A 21,832-nucleotide genomic window follows, 5' to 3' on the forward strand; every position below is an offset into this window, starting at 1 on the left:
ACTGCACTTGCCACATGATCTACTTGTTAGTCTCCCGACTCTAAGTTCCTTAAAGTCCTTCAACTGGGGCAGCAAATAATGCCCGACCTAGATTTGGGCATTATCAGGTTTTTCTACAACCAATTACTATAGGAAAAAATCAGAGACAAGCTCCTGTGGAGACTCTCCACCATGTAGTTATCCCCAGAAATCCTGTTCATAAAAGTTGTGAGCACACATAGTGGTGGCGTTTCAGTTTCTTCATTTTTTTCTCTATAGAAGTTAGCTTTGTGTTGATGAACACTGTTGGATGATGAAGGAATGCAAGATCTGAAAGTCACATTGCATTTCCTAAGTCACATATAGGCGTACTAAAAATTCTCTAATACCCTGTGTATTTTTAGACATAACTGTTCCCCATGTTTACATGGATTTTATTATAATATTTGTTCTTCTGATGTGTGCCTATGTCCAGAAGAGTGCATTATAACCACTGAACAGTTAGTCTTGTGTTGAAGAGTACCGACCCTGAAGTAGGAGCTACTCCACAAACAGGGTCTCTGGAAATTACTAGTTCCTACCATGCAGACAAAAAAAAAAAAAGGGGGGGGGGGGGGACGGGACTTCCTGTAAGTCTTATAAGGTCTTGTTCCTCCCATCCAAACAAGCCTATATGAACTATAAGGCTACAGGGGCTCCCTTCTTGGCGCAGAGCACAGCTTTGACCTAACCTTTGATCCTTCCTCACAGGGACCTCTGCAGACCTGTTCACAGAGCATGTCGGAGGAGACAGTGGATGGTGGAAACTGTGGACTATATGAACACTGAAAACCTATCGCTGCAGGGAGGATGTAGGAGTTACCCATCTTCTTTAATGAATCTCATGCACGACGGCCACAGAAACTCTTTACACAACCTTTGCAATCCTTGGATTATTGGAGACAGATATAATTAAAATGCCTGCTACATGTCCCATTACTGTTCTTGATCTTTTCATCTTCTCTCTCCCCCCTCTTCATTTTCTTTCTCTTGTTTCCATACATGAACAGCTTCAACCGTCTGCCACTCCTGCTACTTTTTGACTGAGAAGAGTCTCAATTTAAAAAGAAGAAGAAGAAGAAGAAGAAGAAGGAAGAAATACATTTAAGGTTTTGAAGATAAATATTTCAGTTGTAGAGCTCATGAACTTCAAACAACATGTTTTCCAAACTGGACTCTGAGTCGCTAACTTACAAGATGATACTGGTCCTGATGGAATCTGATAGTCATAATGTGAATAACCTGCTGAGAGATAAGAACTGGATGGATTTCTGTCTGAAATGCTGGAGATCAACTTTCATTTAGAAAGAGAGCAGTTTGTTTTTTCATCTTCTCAGCTTGAAGTCTCTTTCTGTGTTCAGGCTCAGAGGATGTATAGAAAGGAGGCTTTATTGAAGCGATACAGAGCTGCAGAGAAAAGCTGCCAACATTCCTTCGAACTACATCTGTGACCTTCTCCTCCTCCTCCTGTGAAACTGACTCCATTCATTTATTTTTTGTGTGCATGAACACAGCAAGACAGTACAAACAAGCCTCATTCTGAAAATGTTGCAGGAAACAGACATCACATCGCCTTATCCTGAAGTGACATAAAGCTGTAACAGTGTAAACTGCTCCCACCTTGTGGACAAATGACTTCTCGAGCCTGAAAACTAAAATTCTGAATAAAAGCAGCAGGACATCTGCAGCTCTTCTAACACTTTCCCACTGAAACATGGAACAACTGGGTCTGCACAATGAAGATATTTGGTAGAGGTCACCGGCAATCCTCTCACATCATGTTTTGCCTTAGTTTCTCTGATTGGGTTCACACTCTGCCAGCCCAAATTCAGGGAATAAAGATAAATATATTAATAATAAAACAGTGGGAATTGATCCACAGAGGATCTACTTGTTTAATAATCTGCAAAATTTTTATTTAAACGTTCGATTTTGGGATATTTTGCTTCAGTGTATCAAAGTTTTTAAAGGTTCATCCATTTTTTGGATTCTAGGGTCATGGTGGGTGGTACCTGTCCCAGCTGTGATAGGGTGAAAGGTGGGGTACACCTGCATAGGCATTGGACTATGACAGGGGTTTCTGTGAAAAAATATTATTATTATTGTGACTACTATTAATATTTATCATGAAAATCAAATGTATCGGTATTTAAATACTTTTAATAAACTTTAATAAGTCTTCACAAGCTTTTTCTCCTGTCTGCAGTGACATTAAGCAGCTTTGAACTAATACAAGCTCAGCACAAGCAATACTCACTGGAACACACTAGAACACACTAGAACATATTAGGACTAGGGTTCTATTGAATCCATGATTTCATTTTTACACATTTTTGTGCATAATGCATAAAAACAAAGCTGACCTCCTACTTCATGGGAGGTGTGAGCATCACAGCAGATGCCTTTGTGTCAAAGTAACTAAGGATAAAACACAGAAAAACATGAAGGAGATTTTCCTGGCCTGGCTTTTTATAACCATCTTAAAAGTACAACAAAAAGGGAAGAAAACTGCGAATCAGCATACGAACATTACCTGATGCTGCTGAAATGAAGCAGGGCCAAGTTAAAGAGGTTTTATTAGAGAGATAGTAAGCATTTTGCAATTTGGCAAGATTTGTAAAAGTTTAAATTTCTTCAGGATTGAACAGCAGATCATTTATGAAAAAACAAACAAACAGAGGCTGACAGCACTATACACAACGGTAGACGGTGCGTAACAAGCAAGCTAATAATGCAGAAAACTGAGATTTTTAGTACAAGAGAAGGAAAATGAAGTACAGAAAGAGCTGTGTAGGAAGTGTGATTTTATTGTGGTGGAAGCAAGAATACCAAAGTAAGAGGGAATGATCTGTTTTAACTGTTTGACGGTTGTTGAAATAGTTTTGTGAGCTTTAACCTGAGATTAACCTGTGTTTGTGGCAAAATATATCTATATTTAAAAATGGATTCAGCCTTTAATGAATTAATATCACATTATTCAAACGAAAATCAATTTGAATCTTGGAAATCAATTTTACAAACCCAACTTTAACTAGGGGACAGAGAAGAGTTTATTATAACTTATTATATGTTAATAAGGAACACAGAATTATTGTGTGGTCCAGAGAGTTTCTGATAAAAAAACAACAACAAAAACAAGCAGGAAATGCAATTGCTGTGTTACTGTGCGTTTTCTCATTGTCTCTCTCTCTCTCTCACACACACACACACACACACACACACACACACACACACACACACACACGAAGTTTATTTCCAAATCACAGTGAAAATGTGTTCCACAGAAATATGCATACAGTTAAAAAAATAAATTAAAGCAAAATAATGAAGAAGGAAATAGGACAACACTGAGAGGACGTTAAAGAAAAGCTGGTGTGTACAGGCAGGCGTTTAAAGGTTGTGGACTGAACTGACTGAACTGATTTAAAGTGAGAGGAACCTCCGATACAGAGTCGGAGATGAAACGAAACTTTCCCTCCACCTTTGTTTTAATTCTGAACTGTGAAGCCTGTCAAAGTGGCTGACTCCTTGGTCTGTTGGATGCAGAAGAAGGGGTTAAAAGTCACATCGGAGCAGGTATCGCATAGGTACAGCAACATGACAGAGCTGAAGCTGTAGTTTATCTCCTGAGTCTGAGTCAATGTGACAGAACCCAATGACCTTCTGTGCTTTTATTTTGAAGTGAGCTTCCTGTTGTCTGTGGGAATCAGGGCAGAACAAGACTTTGAATCCATCTGCTGTAGGACATCCTGAAACTAGAACCAACTTGGAGCTGGGCTGGACTCTGGGATCAGGTCCAGAAGAGGAATTAGGGGCACTTTAAGCTATAGTCTAGGTCCAGCTTGGTTCTGAATGACTGGAGCTCACCTGCACCTTTGATCCTCATGTCTGACTGAAACTAAGAGCTGTGGGACCATCGAGCAACAGGAAGCCGGTGAGACCGCAGAAACTCCACAGCCAAAGTTTCCATCTGTGACCAACAACGATGCACTCCACCATGCGGGTCAAACTGATCTTCATCACACATACTTATCATCAGTGTGAACACTCAAAACCTACACACACACACACACACACACACACACACACACACACACACACACACACACACACACACACACACACACACAGGTGTGGCAGGATCTATTGAATTGCCCCCTGCTGTTGGCCTCTGTCCTGACCCCATTAACCAATCACAGGTTGAAACAAACACCCTTTATCTGGCAGGAAATGCCCCCCTACCCCTCTCTTCTTCTTTGGTATGTGCGACTCCTCTTAGGACCTGCAGGTCACCTTTCATTCATCATCACAAAGAAACTTCATCTCAGGAATCAGTGTTCCACACCAGTAAGCCTGACTTTTCCGTCTCCCACACACCTCGCCAGGCTGTCTTAAAATGTCAGTATCCACAGGCCTCACTGCTGCAAATAGGAAATAAATAAACAGAGACTACCAGGTGAGACAGACAAAATGCAGCTTCAGAAACAGGTGAAACCAAAACATGATACAAGGTGAAACAGATGGAAGTGAGCAAGCTCCCATACTACAAGGTCCCACAGAGCCAAAGTCTCTTTCTGTTTTCTAGATTTAGAACGGTCACATGAAGCTGGTTATCAACTCATCAAGTTAACCCAGGATTTAACCTTTATGTTTACAAGAAGGGATGGGGCTGGCACCGTCAGAGGCTTGTACTACAAAGAAGGGCTTCATCTTATCCAGCTAACTTCAGGTTTAACCCTGGATTCTCTGCGCTGTGAAGGTGGTCCATTCTTACCTGGGTGTATCGCCATGGTAACTTATGCTGTCAAATTAGAGATCAATACAAATTTGTTCTTTGATTATATTTTTTTCTACTGGCAGCAAACAATTTTACAACAATTTTATATTGTTTTATACTAAAACAGGACATCTACACTGCACCCGCTGACCTCATATGAAATCTGTACTAAGTTTGAATTCTATTTTAAGATTTAATCTTTATTCTCAGACAATAAACAGCAGTGAGTCTGCAGCTGAGAGGAAAAGAACCGAGACTTTCAGGAGCAAGCTATGGGTTGGGCTGCGCACAGGAAGCTTTGTTTCTATGAATAAATTTTCACAAAAAAGTCTCACAGCTCTAATGTGCAGCAATCACCTCAGCAGCATGTTTAGTCTGCTTTATTTATTTGTATCACTTTGTGCCACAAATCACCAGTCATTATACTTTAGGGCTATAACAGCAGGTATGGTAGAGGGTGTGAATAGTGTTGAGGTGCTGCAGAGAGCAGCCTGAGGAATGTGGCCATGCAGCTAACTCCGGTCTGACTGCTCAATCCCAGCCACAGGAAATTCCTTACAAGTCAGTAAAGGTGATATCAAACTGTTTCCGTGCAGAAGATTTAACAACAGTTAAGCTAAGACCTTACTGATGGTTCCTGTGGCTTACAGCTAGAGGAGACGGGGATCGATCCCCCAACCTTCCCACCGGTGGCGCTGCTGTGCTAACCAGCTAGCAGGTGTGTTCACTTACATCTTCAACGAGTCCCTGGCGAAGTCTGTGGTCCCCACATGCTTCAAAAGATCCACCATCATCCCTGTGCCCAAGAACAGCAAACCCTCATCCCTGAACGATTACCGGCCAGTTGCACTGACCTCGGTAGTAATGAAGGTGTTTGAGAGGCTGCTGAAGAACATCATCTCCTCCTCCATCCCAGACACCACAGATCCGCTGCAGTTCGCCTACAGATCCAACAGATCCACAGAGGATGCCATCGCCCATGTCCTACACACCACTCTCAGCCACGTGGACAAGAAACAGGGTAACTATGTGCGAATGCTGTTTGTTGATTACAGTTCAGCGTTTAACACAATAGTGCCCTGCAGACTGTTCACAAAGCTGAGGGATCTGGGACTTAACAGCCGTCTGTGTGCATGGGTGTTGGACTTCCTCACTGGCAGAACTCAGGTGGTGAGGGTGGGCAGGTGCTTCTCCAACAGCATCACCATCAACACAGGAGCACCTCAGGGATGTGTCCTCTCGCCACTGCTCTACTCCCTCTACACTTCAGACTGTGTGGCCACCCATGGCTCCAACACCATTGTGAAGTTTGCTGACGACACAGTGATGTTGGGTGCCATCTCCAACAACGATGAGACGGCCTACATGGATGAAGTGAAGAATCTGGCATCATGGTGCCAGGACAACCACCTCCAGCTGAACGTCAGCAAGACCAAGGAGCTGGTGGTGGACTTCAGAAGGGGTCAGCACAGAGACTACAAGCCCATTATCATCAATGGAGCTCCAGTGGAGAGGGTGCAGTCCTTCAAGTATCTTGGTGTCCACATCTCCTCAGACCTGACATGGGCTGCCCACATTCAGCTCCAGACCAAAAAGGCTAGGCAGCGCCTGTATCACCTACGACAACTGAAGAAGTTCAGGGTCTCTCCAAAGATCCTCAGGATTTTCTATACAGGCGCTGTGGAGAGCATCCTCACACAGAACATGACATCGTGGTTCGGGAACAGCTGTGTGAAGGACCAAAAAGCTCTCCAGAGAGTGATCCGTACAGCAGAACGCTGCTGCAGGATTGCTCTCCCCCCGCTTCAGGACACCTACACCAGGAGATGCCGAACTAGAGCAGCGCAGATACTGAAGGACCCGTCCCATCCTGGCAACAAACTGTTCCAACTTCTGCAATCTGGTAGAAGGTTCCGCATCTTCCAGGCAAGGACAGAGAGACTCAAGAGGAGCTTCTATCCCCAAGCCATCCGTGCCCTAAACACACACACCCGCCCTCTCACATCATCTATAATTGACTGAGACACGACTCTCTTCCAGACACTAAACCAAGGCACAATGTACATTTCAATTCCTTTAATTTTAAATATGTTTATATTGTCTATCCTGTAAAATAGTCAGATGTCTATTCATATTAATGTACAGAATTCACCTGCTTGCTGCTACTACTGCACATTCACCCAATGTATATACTATATATATATATATATATATATATATATTATGTTCTTCCTCTACAGCCCCCCCCCAATTTTTGCACATGTCGAGGAGCGTGTCAGGCTACATTTCACTGTGTGTTGTACTTGTATAACTATGCATGTGACAAATAAAGAACCTTGAACCCTGCTCTACCACATGAGCCACCAGTCATCAGTTATTTTTCTAAATAATGAATAAAGCACACACTTGTTGGTCCTTTCCGATCTCAGTTCTGCTCCAGCTTCTGAACAATAACGTCACATTTTATGATAAAAATGTGTGACTGAAATCACGTCATTACTGGTTCAGGGAAGCATGCTGACTGTTGGAAGAAAGAGTCGATGAGGTTTCGACAATTCAAACTTTATTAGCAGTTCCTCTGTATACACCACTGACTGGTTTTTCACGTCCTTAAAAACATTCTCTGTAAATTAAAGAGGGACTTATGTACATGTTAATGTGTGAAATCAGACACACAAAACAGATCTGAGCTCAGCAGCTGATTTAATATTTCTGCAGACAAGAAGCTGGAAAGAGAGACACATGGCAGAAAAGAAGACAGTCAGCAGGTGAAAGACATTTCCTTTTTTAATCTGAGAAAACCAAAGAAGCCAGAGGTTAAAACAGACACTGCTAGAAAATGGGGAGAGGAAACAACAGTTGGCTGAACGTTGAAATTCATGCAGTTTAGGTTGTTGAAGTCATGGCAGCTGGATTCCACTGTGGAGGCTGTGGGCTTGGCTCTGTCAGGAAACAGCACAGAAAACCTCGGTTCACTTCATACTGCTTCACTGCTCAGTGACTGATTCAAGTCTATCTGGGATGGACTCTTCACAGTAACAATTATTACATATGGCCTGCAGCCACTCCACTCCCTTTTTCCTTCTCTATCAGGTGCTCATTCTCCTCCTATCCCTATATCCTCCTCTGTCACATCAGCCCTCTGCATGCCCCAATTTACTACACCCACAAACCTCCTCTGAGGTCTTCCTCTTTTCTTCCTATAGCTTCAACTTCATCATCCTTTATCCGATATATCCACTCTCTCATTGATTTCTAGTCCATCCTGCTCATCCTAATATCTTTAACTCCAAACCATCCATCACAGCAGGTCTCACTACTATCTTCGAAACCTTCCCTTTCATTGCTGCTGCTATGCTCTGTCACAAATCGCCCCTGATGCTTGTCTCGACCCTATCTGCACTCTCTTCTTCACCTTTCTTTGGACCACTAAGCCCAGGTATTTAAACTCATCTGCCTTCACTGTCTGTATTCCTTACATGTCGCCCTCTCATTCACATGTATTCTTGCCTTGCTTTTACTCACTTTCCTTCTCTCTGCAGAGGCATACCTGGAGAGAAGAGGCTCAAGGGAGCAGGTAGAGGATTGCATTGGGAGGTCCATGTTCTCATCCCTTAGCCTGTCCATCACCACAGTAAACAAGAAGGGCTCAGGGCAGACCTGATGTAATCCCACCCCTACCTTGAACTCACCTGTCACCCTCTGTCCTCATAAATGTCCTGCACCACCATCCTTCCCTACACATACTTCCTCATGCAGTACCATAGCTACTCTCAGCAGCTGGTGATCCACAAAGACACAGCGAACACCAACCTTCTCTATAGTTCTCTCCATCAACACTCTAAAAGCAAACATCACATCTATAGAAGCTGCAAACAGTCACACTTTCGTGAAAACAAAATTAAAAAAATGTTCCTTGAATTGGTGAAAAACGAGTCAGAGGTCTCCAAATGATGTCAGTAGAAAAGTAAAGTTTTTTTCTAATCTGTACACATTATTTTTGGAGTCAAAGGAAGTTAAATTTAGTACTAGTATAACTAGTATAAGACATACTCTAGCACTTAGATTCTAATGAGCATTTAATAACGTTAGATTGACTACATGAAAGAAATGACACATTATTGTTGAAAATGCACTTATTTTTCTCAAGATATGTCACCATCTGGTTTGTTAATGTATGGTTCCTTTAGCATGAACATTTTCAGGATCTACTCCTATGTTTTATAGGAAAAGGATACTCTGGGCTTCGGAGAACTTAAATAGGTCCCATGAAAACTAAGACTGTGTTTTCCTATAATCTGTGATTATGGAGAGGTTTGTCTCCATCAGTGAAAACAATATGGTGTGGTACCTGCAGTTGCTGAGCTCCCACAGCTCAGAGGCGAAGCATCTAACTGGTAGCTACAAGAAAACACAGATGTTCATTTTTACTTCAACAAGATGTAAAACACTTCATGTTTCCACTTTGTGCTTCTCAGAGAAGAAGTAGATTTGACTCTGTCTGAAATGTGATTGGCTGCAGATGTGATATGAAATTTACCCTGTTTGGTGACGGGGGTGGCATCATCTGATTGGTCCAGTTCACCAGCAGGTGTTGCTGTAACAAGAATAAGAATTAAGAACCTGTGGCTCCCTTCATCTGAACTTTTAGTCTTATTGTCTGCTTCCTCTAATCCCAGTTGAGATGTTCAAATGAAACTCATCTAATATCTGTGTGAATGTTTTCCTTCATTAGCATCTTAAATCTTTGTCTATTAATGACTTCAAATTCTTTAAGTTGGTCTTTGAACTCTTCAAGAGTGTTTTCGTTGTCAGCCTCTGATTTTTCACTCTGGATTTTCTGATTGTTGTTTGGGACCACATGAATTTGTGACATAAATCACACCAGTTCATCATTTTTTACCTTCAGTGGAGTCCAGACCATCATCAATTTCATCAGGTTCTTCAGTATCTGCATTTTCAGATTCATCCTTGAAATCCTCCTCCTCCTCTTCCTCCTCCTTTATCTCTTGCTCCTCCTCATTTCCTTCCTCCAGTTCCTCCCGCTGCTCCTCCTTCTCATCCATATCTTCCTCTTTCTCTTCCTTTTCATTATCTAACTCTTCCTTCTCCTCTTCTGCCTCATCCTCCTCTTTATCCCCATCTTGCTCTTTCTCTTCATTTTCCTTCTCTAGCTCCTCCTCCTCTGACTCGTCCTCCTCCTTATCCTCCTCTAGCTCATCCTCCTCCTCTTTCTCCTCCCCTAGCTCATCCTGCTTATCCTCCCCTAGCTCATCCTGATTATCGTTCTCTTTTTCCTCCTTCTCCTCCTCCACTTCTTTGAACTCCTCCTCATTCTCCTCTTCTGTTTCTTCCTCCTCAGCCTCTTTCTCCTCTATCTCCACCATGTCTTCAATCTCACTGTTATTCATTTGGCTGTCTTCTTCAGCTGGAGTTTCCTCTTTGCTGTCCTCTTCTATGATAGGCACCACCTCCCCCCCCTCCTCCTCCTCACTGGTATCTTTTTCACTCGTTTCATCTCCCTTCTCCTTCACTTCCTGCTCTTCATCACTCAATGCCTCCCCCCCATCTTCTTTGTCACCATTAGGTGCTGGCTCAGACTCCGTGCTGGTGTCGGCGCTGTTTTCGGGCACAGACTCTGCAGTCTCTGTGGATTGCAGATAATAATTATGTCTGTGATGAACATGAGGAATAAGCTCATTGTCCTACAACTGTGCTTACACAGAAAGTAAAAAAAAACTTTGTTATGAATCATGGATTCTGCTTCAATAAGAGCTGTAACACTCCTCATCATTTAAAACACTTCCTGAGGACGTCACCCAAAGGTTGGAAGGCGGACACATGCTGGACTGGTTTTGCTTCACGCTGCACTCCCTCATTTCTTAATGATTGACAGACCTGATGATCATCCCACCAGGTAATGTATGCCAGCTCTGAGTTGTTAATTGCTCAGATATACTCATATTAATAATCATCATATTAATAAATTAATAAATGAGCTTTTTATTGCTGACTTCCTAAAATTGACGAGACTGGCATTTGGCTTAGAAGTAAAGTGAACCTTGACATGCACATTTCTGTGGCTGACATATCAATGACATAGTCGGCACAGACCAGGACCCCTTCAGAATTTTACTTGTTAACAACTTTCCAGCAGCTACAGATGCACTACACTACTCAAGTTTGTTAAATGGGAAAAGGTGTGGTTCTTATACAGCACTTTTCTACTCTACTGGAACACTCAAAGTGCTTTAGTCAACGCATATTGTTGGGGAGTAACGGAATCCATGTACCAGCTTTACGTTTTTAAATACAAAATATGAGTAACTGTTTTCCGTTACAGTTACTGCTTAAATAGGTGATAATTAGAACACAGTTACTTTGTTGAAATAAATGGATTACACGGCAGTCATTACCTGTTTCATATGTTTGGCTATCCCCTCTCTAATTTTGGTAATTCCACGCATTGTCCTAAACCCAAACAAAACATGCAATAAGAAGCTCTAATGTACGTGTCCTGTTAATGTTGGTGGTGTCAGTTACACAGTGGACCTGGAGCCAGCACAACCGAACCAGCAGTGCACGGGCAGGAATTCATTTCTTACTTGGAAATTCCGACACCACTTCACGTTTAAAGAAGAAAGGAATGGGTGAAATCTGAGCGTTCAATCCAACCCATATGGAAAAGATATATATAAATCTTATAAAGTTTGTATCTGTCTTGTGTGAAACTTGTATGAAAAGCATACAAGAGTGAAAACAGATATAAGACCCCTTGAAGAATATAAGTTTTTACTATTTCTTTTCCATATGGGAAACTCTGTTTGCCAACAACCAAACTGCTCTCAGCGTCAAAAGACTTCAACCTAAAGAAACATCTGGAAGTAAGTTCTTTTTTAAAAACTGATGTTAGCATACTGCAACTACCTTGTAGTATATTTGATGTACTATTGCTGTGTGATTTATTACTATTACTGAAGGCTGCATTACAACCTGCTAGCTGCAAATAATCATGTGCAGCTCTGGAAGCAGACAGAAAGAAAACATATTACTGATACAGAATTTTCTTTTTCTATATGAGATCACTGCAAAAAGTGCAGCCTTGCCTAATGTCCACCCTACTGTTACTCATCTTATATTAGGTTTAAAAATCTAGTTGATATTGCTTTCAGAACTGCACATGATTACTTCCAGTTAGCAGGCTGTTAATGCTATCCATCAAGTCTAACAGTTTGCAGTCTATGAATTAACCTCAGCTAATGGCAGCTAACAATGTTAGCTGGGTGGCAAGTAGCCTTTAGTAATAGTAATAAATCACACAGCAATAGTACATTCATGTAGTTGTAAAAAGCATGACAACATATCAAGTAATCCATAATGTTGAGAATACTTTACAGATATTGAGTAACTTAATGGAATATGTCACAAACTACATTTTGGGCCATGTATTCTGTAATCTGTAGTGGAATACATTTGAAAAGTAACTTTCCCAACACTCAACACAACTTATTCACCCATTCACATCCATTCTTACAAACTCTCGTTTCTATGTCTAAGCGCTTTCACAGCCAAATTAATGAATACAGGAGTCGTTTGGAGTAGCTTTTCTTATGATGATAAACTACTTTTCTGTTAAAATATCTTACACAAGTTAAAAATAGTAGCATATACAATTACAATACAGTAGTTACTCCGGAACAGTTTGAAATTAAACAACACAAAGAGTCAAAGGAGGTTAAACAGAGACGTGTGAAGCATGTCCTGCTTTTAGGAGGAACAGTCTTTATTGCTGACTGTTATCATCCCTTTAACGCTTTGGTGTCTATCACATTGATTTTCTATTTGTTCCTCATTCCTCCAGTGTGCTATTTTTAAAAACCAAACCACGCCCTAACCTTGTGTATCAGTCTCCTCTGAAGGATCAGAAACAAAGGTAAAAATGTTTTTCCTTGTATGTTTTTAGAAAAATTTAACTTCCTTCATCTCTCAGCTTGCTTGCTTGCTCTCAGTCTCAGTCCATCAAGTTTAAGAAAGTTTAAGAAAACTAAAGACAAGAAAATATTTACCATTTGACTGTTCTGCAGCATCTATGGAGATAAACATGTGTAAAGACGTGTACAAAGTAGATTCTTTGTGCTTTGTGACATTTTAAGCAACATTTCAAAACTAGCTCCTTCCTGCATGCTTAAGCCAAACCCACCAACAAATATGAAGAGATTTCCATGCTTTACTGGGTTGTAGTCAGCTGGACAGAGAGGTGAAAACATTACCTTCAGTTTCTTCAGGAGAATCTTTAACGTCACCTGAGCAAGATATAAATAAAACTTGAGTGATGCTTTGTGTGTGTTTCATCATTTGTGTCTCAGCATGAAACAACAGACTGTCTCCTCTCACCTTCATTGCTGTCAGCTGTAACATCAGCTTCATCGCTGATGTCTGAACCACCTTACATGAAAGAAACAGAGTGAGAACAAAATCTGGGTAATTATTTGATGAATTCAGACTTCAAAGTGGATTTTAAGTTAAAATCAGCTTTATTACACTCACTGACCTGGTGGCTCAGTGGCATCAACTGAAGGAGCTGAAACACACAGAATGTTAAATGGACTGATTCTTGTATAGAGCCTTTCTACTCTCCTGGAACCCCTTAAAACATTCACATGTTCACATAAACATGCTCATCCTTAAGTGCTTTGTATTGAACATTCACACACATTCATAATGCGAATGGAGAGCAACTTGGGATTAGTATCTTGGCCAAGGATATTTGGCATAGAGACTGGAGCAGCCAGGGATCAAGCCACTGACCTTCCCATTAGTAGATGATCTGCTCTACCTCCTGCTACAGCAGTCCCATAGACAGATAGGTGAACACACACACAGTAATTAATGAGTTAAAAAAAAAATCTCAGGTAAAAAAAACAAACCCTTTCATCCCAGCAGGAGGTCTAGCCTTTCAAGCTTGAGTCCTCTACCAGAGGCCTTGGAGCTTGAGGGTCCTGCACAGTATCGTTGCTGTACCTAGGTTTGCACTCTTCTGGACAGAGATCTCAGATGTTGTTCCTGGGATCTGCTGGATCCACTTGCCTAGCTTTGATGTCACTGTACAGAGTGCTCTGATTACCACTGAGACCACAGTTACCTTCACCCTTCACATCTTCTAGAGTTCAGCCCAACTTTTTGTGTTCCTTCTTCCTGATGTTGCTTTTATTTCATATAGCTACATCTGATTATAGCCATCTCCATCTGCTTCCTGCTTCTGCTTCCTCTGCGCTCTATTTATGCACTGCCTGCTGGCATCTTACAGTGGCTTGCAAAAGTATTCGGCCCCCTTGAACTTTCCCACATTTTGTCACATTACAGCCACAAACATGGATCAATTTTATTGGAATTCACGTGAAAGACCAATACAAAGTGGTGCACACGTGAGAAGTGGAAGGAAAATCATACATGATTCCAAACATTTTTTACAAATAAATAACTGCAAAGTGGGGTGTGTGTAATTATTCAGCCCCCTTTGGTCTGAATGCAGTCAGTTGCCCATAGACATTGCCTGATGAGTGCTAATGACTAAATAGAGTGCGCCTGTGTGTAATCTAATGTCAGTACAAATACAGCTGCTCTGTGACAGCCTCAGAGGTTGTCTAAGAGAATATTGGTAAATGGACTTGTTCTTATATAGCGCTTTTCTACTCTTCTGAGCACTCAAAGCACTTTACACAACTTGTGCATTCACACAAGCATATTGTTCTAAGTGCTTTCTAAGTAACATTCACACTCCGATGGATACATCGGAGAACAATTTGGGGTTAATATCTTGCCCAAGGATATATGGCATGCGGACTAGGTGAAGCCAGGAATCGAACCACCAACCTTCCAATCAGTAGATGACCTGCTCTACCAACTGAGCTACAGCCACCCAATATTGGGAGCAACAACACCATGAAGTCCAAAGAACACACCAGACAGGTCAGGGATAAAGTTATTGAGAAATTTAAAGCAGGCTTAGGCTACAGAAAGATTTCCCAAGCTTTTAACATCCCACGGAGCACTGTTCAAGCGATCATTCAGAAATGGATGCAATATGGCACAACTGTAAACCTACCAAGACAAGGCAGTCCACCTAAACTCACAGGCCGAACAAGGAGAGCGCTGATCAGAAATGCAGCCAAGAGGCCCATGGTGACTCTGGACGAGCTGCAGAGATCTACAGCTCAGGTGGGGGAATCTGTCCATAGGACAACTATTAGTCGTGCACTGCACAAAGTTGGCCTTTATGGAAGAGTGGCAAGAAGAAAACCATTGTTAACAGAAAACCATAAGAAGTCCCGTTTGCAGTTTGCCACAAGCCATGTGGGGGACACAGCAAACATGTGGAAGAAGCTGCTCTGGTCAGATGAGACCAAAATGGAACTTTTTGGCCAAAATGCAAAACGCTATGTGTGGCAGAAAACTAACACTGCACATCACTCTGAACACACCATCCCCACTGTCAGATATGGTGGTGGCAGCATCATGCTCTGGGGGTGCTTCTCTTCAGCAGGGACAGGAAAGCTGGTCAGAGTTGATGGGAAGATGGATGCAGCCAAATACAGGGCAATCTTGGAAGAAAACCTCTTGGAGTCTGCAAAAGACTTGAAACTGGGGCGGAGGTTCACCTTCCAGCAGGACAACGACCCTAAACATAAAGCCAGGGCAACAATGGAATGGTTTAAAACAAAACATATCCATGTGTTAGAACGGCCCAGTCAAAGTCTAGATCTAAATCCAATCGAGAATCTGTGGCAAGATCTGAAAACTGCTGTTCACAAACGCTGTCCATCTAATCTGAGCTGGAGCTGTTTTGCAAAGAAGAATGGGCAAGGATTTCAGTCTCTAGATGTGCAAAGCTGGTAGAGACAGACCCTAAAAGACTGGCTGCTGTAATTGCAGCAAAAGGTGGTTCTACAAAGTATTGACTCAGGGGGCTGAATAATTACGCACGCCCCACTTTGCAGTTATTTATTTATAAAAAATGTTTGGAATCATGTATGATTTTCATTCCACTTCTCACGTCTACACCACTTTGTGTTGGTCTTTCACGTGGAATTCCAATAACATTGATTCATGTTTGTGGCTGTAATGTGACAAAATGTGGGAAAGTTCAAGGGGCCGAATACTTTTGTATGCCCCGCTGTGATGTGCAGGATTGGGCATATAAAGCCTCTGTCACAGCTCTACGCTGAGCCAGAGGATCAGTCAGCTGCGTTTGTGTCTGACCAGATGTGCAGATTCTCATTCCTCCTTCTTTGTCTGGACATAAAACAGTAGACCTGCTCCTAAAACCTTCATCTCACCTTCATCGCTGTCAGTCATGGCAACACCTTCATCGCTGACATCTGAATCAATATACAGAAAAAACATGGTAGAGTTTGGATTAAGCGATGCAATGATGAACTGAATCACAGCTGTAATCTGGATAAGATTTATTTTAAATTAAGAATGAAAAAAAAAATTACACTCCCTCCTCCACTGACCTGGTGACCCAGTGGCATCAACTGAAGGAGCTGAAGCACAGAGAGAGAGAGAGGAAGCGAAGGACAGGTAAGCACACGGACAGGTAAGCAAACAGCTAAGCAGAAAGATGAATAGAAAAGTTACCTTCAGTTTGCTCTTCACTTTCATGAACATCTGAGGAAACAGAAAAAGAATTATGTATGTGTGTGTGTGTGTGTGTGTGTGTGTGTGTGTCTAGTGTGAAGTGTAAACAATGTGAAGTGTGTGTTGTATTGTTACCTGGCTCTGTTGTGACAGGTTCACTTGTCCTGCCACCTAAAAACAAAATCAACAGAATGAACAATAGTGTGTGTGTGTGTGCGTGTGTGTGTGTGTGCGTGTGTGTGTGTGCGTGTGTGTGTGTGTGTGTGCGTGTGTTTGTGTGCGTGTGTGTGTGTGTGTGTGTGTGTGTGTGTGCGCGCACTACCATTCAGGTGCTCCAACAGAGGCAGAATTCTCTCTGGAACAGAAAAAAAAAAACCACTTTCATATATCGACCTCTGAGGTCTGTAGGTGGTACTCCAGCCACCACTCACCACCTCGGACACAGACTGAACACTGATTTAAATTGAATTGTTTTTGAAACGGCAGGATCAAAGGTCAAATCTTTAACTAATGCAAGCGACCTTATATTTACCATCTTCTGAGTTTCTCTCTGGAAGGAAAAGAAATGATGACATCAGACACACTGACCACATGTTTCATATCAAACATGCCACATGTAAAATCATAACTGATGACTACGGGCTTTTAATACTAATGACCCTTAATTAGGTCACTACAGTTAATTCAATCTGTAAAATAAATCTGTAAAAACACTTGAATTGTTAAATAATTATAATTTCATATGAAAATACAGACTGATAAACGTGATTGATTAATGATATGATGATAATGATGTCATGGCTTACTCTGGACTGGAGCTGCAAGTGAAACAGCAACAAGCGCAAAGAGCAGCAACACAGTTGACCTGCAAAACACACACACACACACACACACACACACACACACACACACACACACACACACACACACAATTTTCGTTGCAAAGTGTGATTTGACTGCAGCCTGTTTGCATAATTTGACTATCTTGGTAAAAACATGAAGAACAAAAGCTTTTCGATGAATCGGTTGCTGTGGTTTTGACATGTTTTCGATGTTTTTGCTAATAGTCTAAATGGAAATTTAAAGCTAAACGTAAATCTGAACCCAGAATAGGGACAGATTTATCAGGAAATCTAATCAAAAGCCATAATTTTAGGACTTCTCTCTCAACACAACTGCAGGAAAGAAACTAAAGAACATGAAGTGATGAATGCCAGGTGATCAATCTCAGGTTAAATGACTGGGCTCCTTTGTGTCTCCTCCTCAGAAACACACAAAGCATCTATTCTTTACCAACATATAGCGAGCCAGCGCGGAGAACCTTTAAGGATCAGTGTGTTACTGTTGGTGAGAGGAAACAGGATTTATTCAGCCAGCAAACAACCGAACACGGCCTGAACTCAGACAGCAGCACCACACAGAGCCAGACTTCACGCTGTAGTTGACTTTGAAATTATTTCACCTCTCTTTGTTACTGTACAATGTGAATCAGATCAAAGGTTGAAAAGGAGCTCTTGAAAAACTCTGAGTCATCAGCTTCATGATTTTTTCCAGGCAGAGAGCAGGAGTGCCTCTTGAGCTTTGTGAAACCATTTAAAGCGGTTCAAAGTTTGAAGACAGTCTTGACCCAGCAGGCTCATGTGTAGCTAAAGAATGAACTCACCGCTGCAGCATGTCGGTAATCCGCAGGTTGATGGAAGCTCTGATCAGGTGAAACTTAAGTGTATTTAAACTCGACTGAAAGAGAGCAGCAGCTTTTTATACTCCTCCTCTTCCTCCTCCTCCTCCTCTGCTCCCTCCTCCGATCACCTGGGCATCTGCACAGACTCACTTTGAGCTTCTTTAAAAGTGCCCTGTTTACATTCAGAGCACAGAATTAAATCCAAATTATTCTAGACCCTGTGGTGAATCAGCACGAAAAGCAAAGAGATGCAGGGTTAGAACAGAACAGCATTCACTTATTGTTCATAATGAAACCAAAGTGGTGGTCTCAGAGCTTCTGCTTCCTGTGTGTTTTCCTTTAAATGACCCTTGGACTGAACTCCAGTTAATGAAGCCTTTAACTCGTTTCTCCTTGCAGAATGTTTTTTCATGTTTTCTCAACTTCAACTCCTCGTGCTTTCGTCTGATCAGCATTAAATTACTCTGAGCTGATTGTTATCGCAGCACCAACGTTTGAAACGTAACGCTGAGACAAAGCATTGTAACCACGTCTAACTGTTCCACCAGGAAATGTACAGAGATGTGTGTGTGAGCATGTGTGTGTCTGGAATGAATATGTCCTCAGACATGAACCGGTTGGACCACAAAAACAAAGAGCGTCTTCTTTTCCTCTTCACGTCTGTATTGTTGATCTTTTGTTTTTAGATCTTTTTATGAATCTGTATATTCATTTCTGCCCTCAGGAATTCGCATGATAAGGTGGGGCCAGGTTTCACAATGAGCACACCCGAAACCCTGATTGGGACCCACACCCAGTTTCACACCTTGGCTCAGAGGATCATCAGGGGATCCTTTTGTCCCTCTGTGGAGGGATACTCCCACTAGGTTTAAATCTGGGACTCCCCACCATTTGACCTTAGAACTGAAGAAGCTTCTCGGATGAGAGGTGAAACGTCTTCAAGCAACTTAAATAAGTCCAGACGCTTTTCTTTGCAAGCTCCTTTGACTATGAATCTGTATAGAAACTATTTTTTTGGCTGGACTGGTACTTGTATAGTAAGTGTCTAAGCAAGGTATCTTACATTCACGCACACTCAGAGTTCAGTAGTTGCCCTAGCTGGAGATCAAACTACCAACCTTTCAATTGTTAGATGACCTGCTCTCCCTCTATCCAAAAGTTGTTTTATAATTTTAAATGGTTACAATGAGTTCTGAGTTCCAGTGTTCAAAAGAAGTGAAAGAATGAACTTGTTTGACTTTGAGACACTCCTTGTAAGCTTTAACATGACCACTGTTGCAGCATGAAAGAGTGCTAGCTCTGTTAAAACAAAGAGCAGGCGCTCACAGTGTGGGTGAACAAATATAGTTATCCTGCAGTGCTGATTATGCAAACATGATGTCAGAGTAGCTGACTACAGATTTGGCAATAACTGTGTGGTAGGCGTGGTCTCTGTGAAAACATTTTATTTACTGTGAATTATCCTCATGAGTCATGAATTCATCCATGCAGCCAGCTAGTCACACTTCTGGAACCTAGTTGCACCAGATTCCAGACGAGCTTACAGTCAGCACACCAGGACTGAAAAAAAAGGTGAGCTTTTTAATTCAGAAACTTTCTAGTGAAAACTGGGTCTAATTAAGCAGAAACATTCCAACTTTGATGGAGCAGCTCCTATTTCTAGAAATCTGGCCAAATATATAATTACACAGGGTACAGGCTTCATTCTTAATACTGACAATGGTTTGCCCAATCAAATCTCTTACCACAACTGGCTCCTTACCTAACTTCCCGTTGTACTTGTGTACTTTGTACAACAGACTGTAGTGTTGAAGTGGTTGAAAAGCTGAAAAGCTGAGAGAAAGAAAGAAACTAGAAACAGATGCAGAAACATGTAACTTTAGCAGCTGCATAGTCAACAGTAGCACCAACAACAACTAATATAAAGCCCTTGCCATCACAAGAGGCAGCTGTTGCTAACATTAGCTATGAAGAAGTGCTGGATGAGGAACAGCAGTCCCAATAAAAGAGTGAGGAAAAGACAGAGGAAGGTAAAATTAATATGGTAAGAAAATAGATGAAGGGACATAATTAGGAAGAAAGAAATTCATGTAAAATAAATGGCCAATAGCACTCTAGCCAGGCTGACAAAAAGTCAGAACACTATTGAGAGAACCATTCTTTTAACATTAACTAGAAATGGCTTCACAAATAAAATTTTAAGCATTAGAGAAAACTCATAACAATCTCACAGACACAACATAATGTACAGCTGCTTTCAATGCCATTGATATTTGTTTAGATTTTTTTTCTCCAGTTGATCTTTTTGTCACACACTGTTTCAGGTTTAATTAATATTCTTTGATTTATTGTTGTTCATGGTTCTGCTTGTGCTTTAATAGTTTCTAATCCCTAGGTTACTGTTCTTCCTCTGTATTCTACGTTTCACATCTAGTCTCCTTTGTCTTAATGTTCATTTGTCTCCTCATTTCTAGTTTCCCAGGTTCTAGTTTCCTACACTCTTAGATCTTAGTTTCTAGTTTCCTGTGTTAGGTTTTTGTTTCCTCTCTTAGTTTACCCCTCTTGTGTTCTGAGTCCAGCAATTGGATCCTTGTCCTGCCTGCCACAGCACTAACCCTGACACTTCTGATCTAACTTCAGTAATTCCTTCCTCCAAACCATCAACATGTCTGTTAGACCCCTACCTTTATCAGTCCTACCATTAATTAATGCTTCAATCTTAAATATGATCAACCTACCTCTATTAATCGGCGAAGTACCGCAGGCCTTCAAGCTAGCAGTAGTTAGAATAGCTAAAGTTATTGTAACAAGGACCCGGGCGCAGCCCTCATTGTAGCAGGAGACTTTAACAAAGCGAACCTCAGACAAGTCATGCCAAACTTTTACCAGCATGTTTACCACACCCGGCTGTTGGGAAGTCTGACCACAACGCCATCTTCCTCATTCCCCAGTATAAACAAAGCATACGGAGGGAAGACGTGACCACGAAGGAAGTAAAACGGTGGACTGCCCAATCAGAAGCTACGCTACAGGACGCACTCAACGACGTAGACTGGGACATGTTCAGAGCATGCGCAGTCGACATCAACGAGTTTACGGAAGTAGCAGTATGCTTCGTCAATATGCTAGCGGAGGAGATTATCCCCACTGCGAGAGACACCACATTCCCAAACCAGAAACCGTGGATGGACAGATCGATCCGCACTGCAGTAAACGCCAGGACCGCCTCCTACAACGCGGGTCTCGCCACTGGCGATATGAGTGCCTACAAAGCGGCCTCATACGGCGTGCGGCGCGCGGTGAGAGATGCCAAACGCAGGTACCGGGAACGTGTGGAGTCCCGCTTCCACCAGGGCGACACACGGAGTATGTGGCACGGACTACGCACCATTACGGACTACAAAGCCAGGGACACTGCGCCGATCAACGCCGACTCTGCATTCACCAACGAGCTGAATCGGTTCTACGCCCGTTTCGAGGTTAGCCAGGCGGCTAATGCTATCTACCGCCTGACTACCGAGGACAGTGACGTCATCAGCGAGAGACCGGTGACCAGCATCACGGAGCATGACGTCCGAGCGGCACTGAGGAGAGTGAACACAAGGAAAGCGGCGGGGCCAGACGGCATCACCGGCCGTCTGCTGCGCTGCTGTGCTGACCAGCTAGCAGGTGTGTTCACTTACATCTTCAACGAGTCCCTGGCGAAGTCTGTGGTC

General features: G+C 42.2%; 1 protein-coding gene across 3 annotated transcripts; it reads right to left on the minus strand.

Annotated features, from left to right (window-relative positions):
* Nucleotides 1-7,481: 7,481 nt before the first annotated feature.
* Nucleotides 7,482-18,244, minus strand: stm (starmaker). 3 transcript variants are annotated; one of them, XM_086280635.1, is made up of 16 exons: nt 18,099-18,243; nt 17,242-17,300; nt 16,968-16,985; nt 16,758-16,790; nt 16,571-16,606; nt 16,436-16,465; nt 16,312-16,341; nt 16,132-16,173; nt 13,347-13,376; nt 13,190-13,240; nt 13,066-13,098; nt 12,862-12,882; nt 9,699-10,442; nt 9,336-9,392; nt 9,147-9,196; nt 7,482-7,737 (listed from the first exon to the last, which is right to left on the minus strand). In XM_086280635.1, exons 1-15 carry the CDS (start codon nt 18,107-18,109, stop codon nt 9,186-9,188), a joined length of 1,206 nt encoding a protein of 401 aa, XP_086136761.1. In that variant the 5' UTR covers nt 18,110-18,243; the 3' UTR covers nt 7,482-7,737; nt 9,147-9,185. The 3 variants fall into 3 exon arrangements, with proteins under 3 accessions (XP_086136761.1, XP_086136764.1, XP_086136763.1); XM_086280638.1 differs by lacking the exon at nt 16,571-16,606 and having other exon boundaries at nt 18,099-18,244; XM_086280637.1 differs by lacking the exon at nt 12,862-12,882.
* Nucleotides 18,245-21,832: the final 3,588 nt, after the last annotated feature.

Source organism: Aulonocara sp. 'chitande type north' Nkhata Bay, linkage group LG22, assembly GCF_057382095.1.
Source record: "Aulonocara sp. 'chitande type north' Nkhata Bay isolate Kocher_YH1m ecotype deep benthic linkage group LG22, A_spYH_male_GT1.1, whole genome shotgun sequence".
NCBI lineage: Eukaryota > Metazoa > Chordata > Actinopteri > Cichliformes > Cichlidae > Aulonocara > Aulonocara sp. 'chitande type north' Nkhata Bay.

What these genes read in the sequence shown, in the direction of transcription:
- stm (XM_086280635.1), bottom strand. An exon ending in TCTGTTGGAGCACCTGAATG is followed by an intron (nt 16,607 to 16,757) that starts GTAGTGCGCGCA and finishes TTTTGTTTTTAG; the next exon opens with GTGGCAGGACAAGTGAACCT. An exon ending in TGGTCTGGACTCCACTGAAG is followed by an intron (nt 9,393 to 9,698) that starts GTAAAAAATGAT and finishes TTCTTGTTACAG; the next exon opens with CAACACCTGCTGGTGAACTG.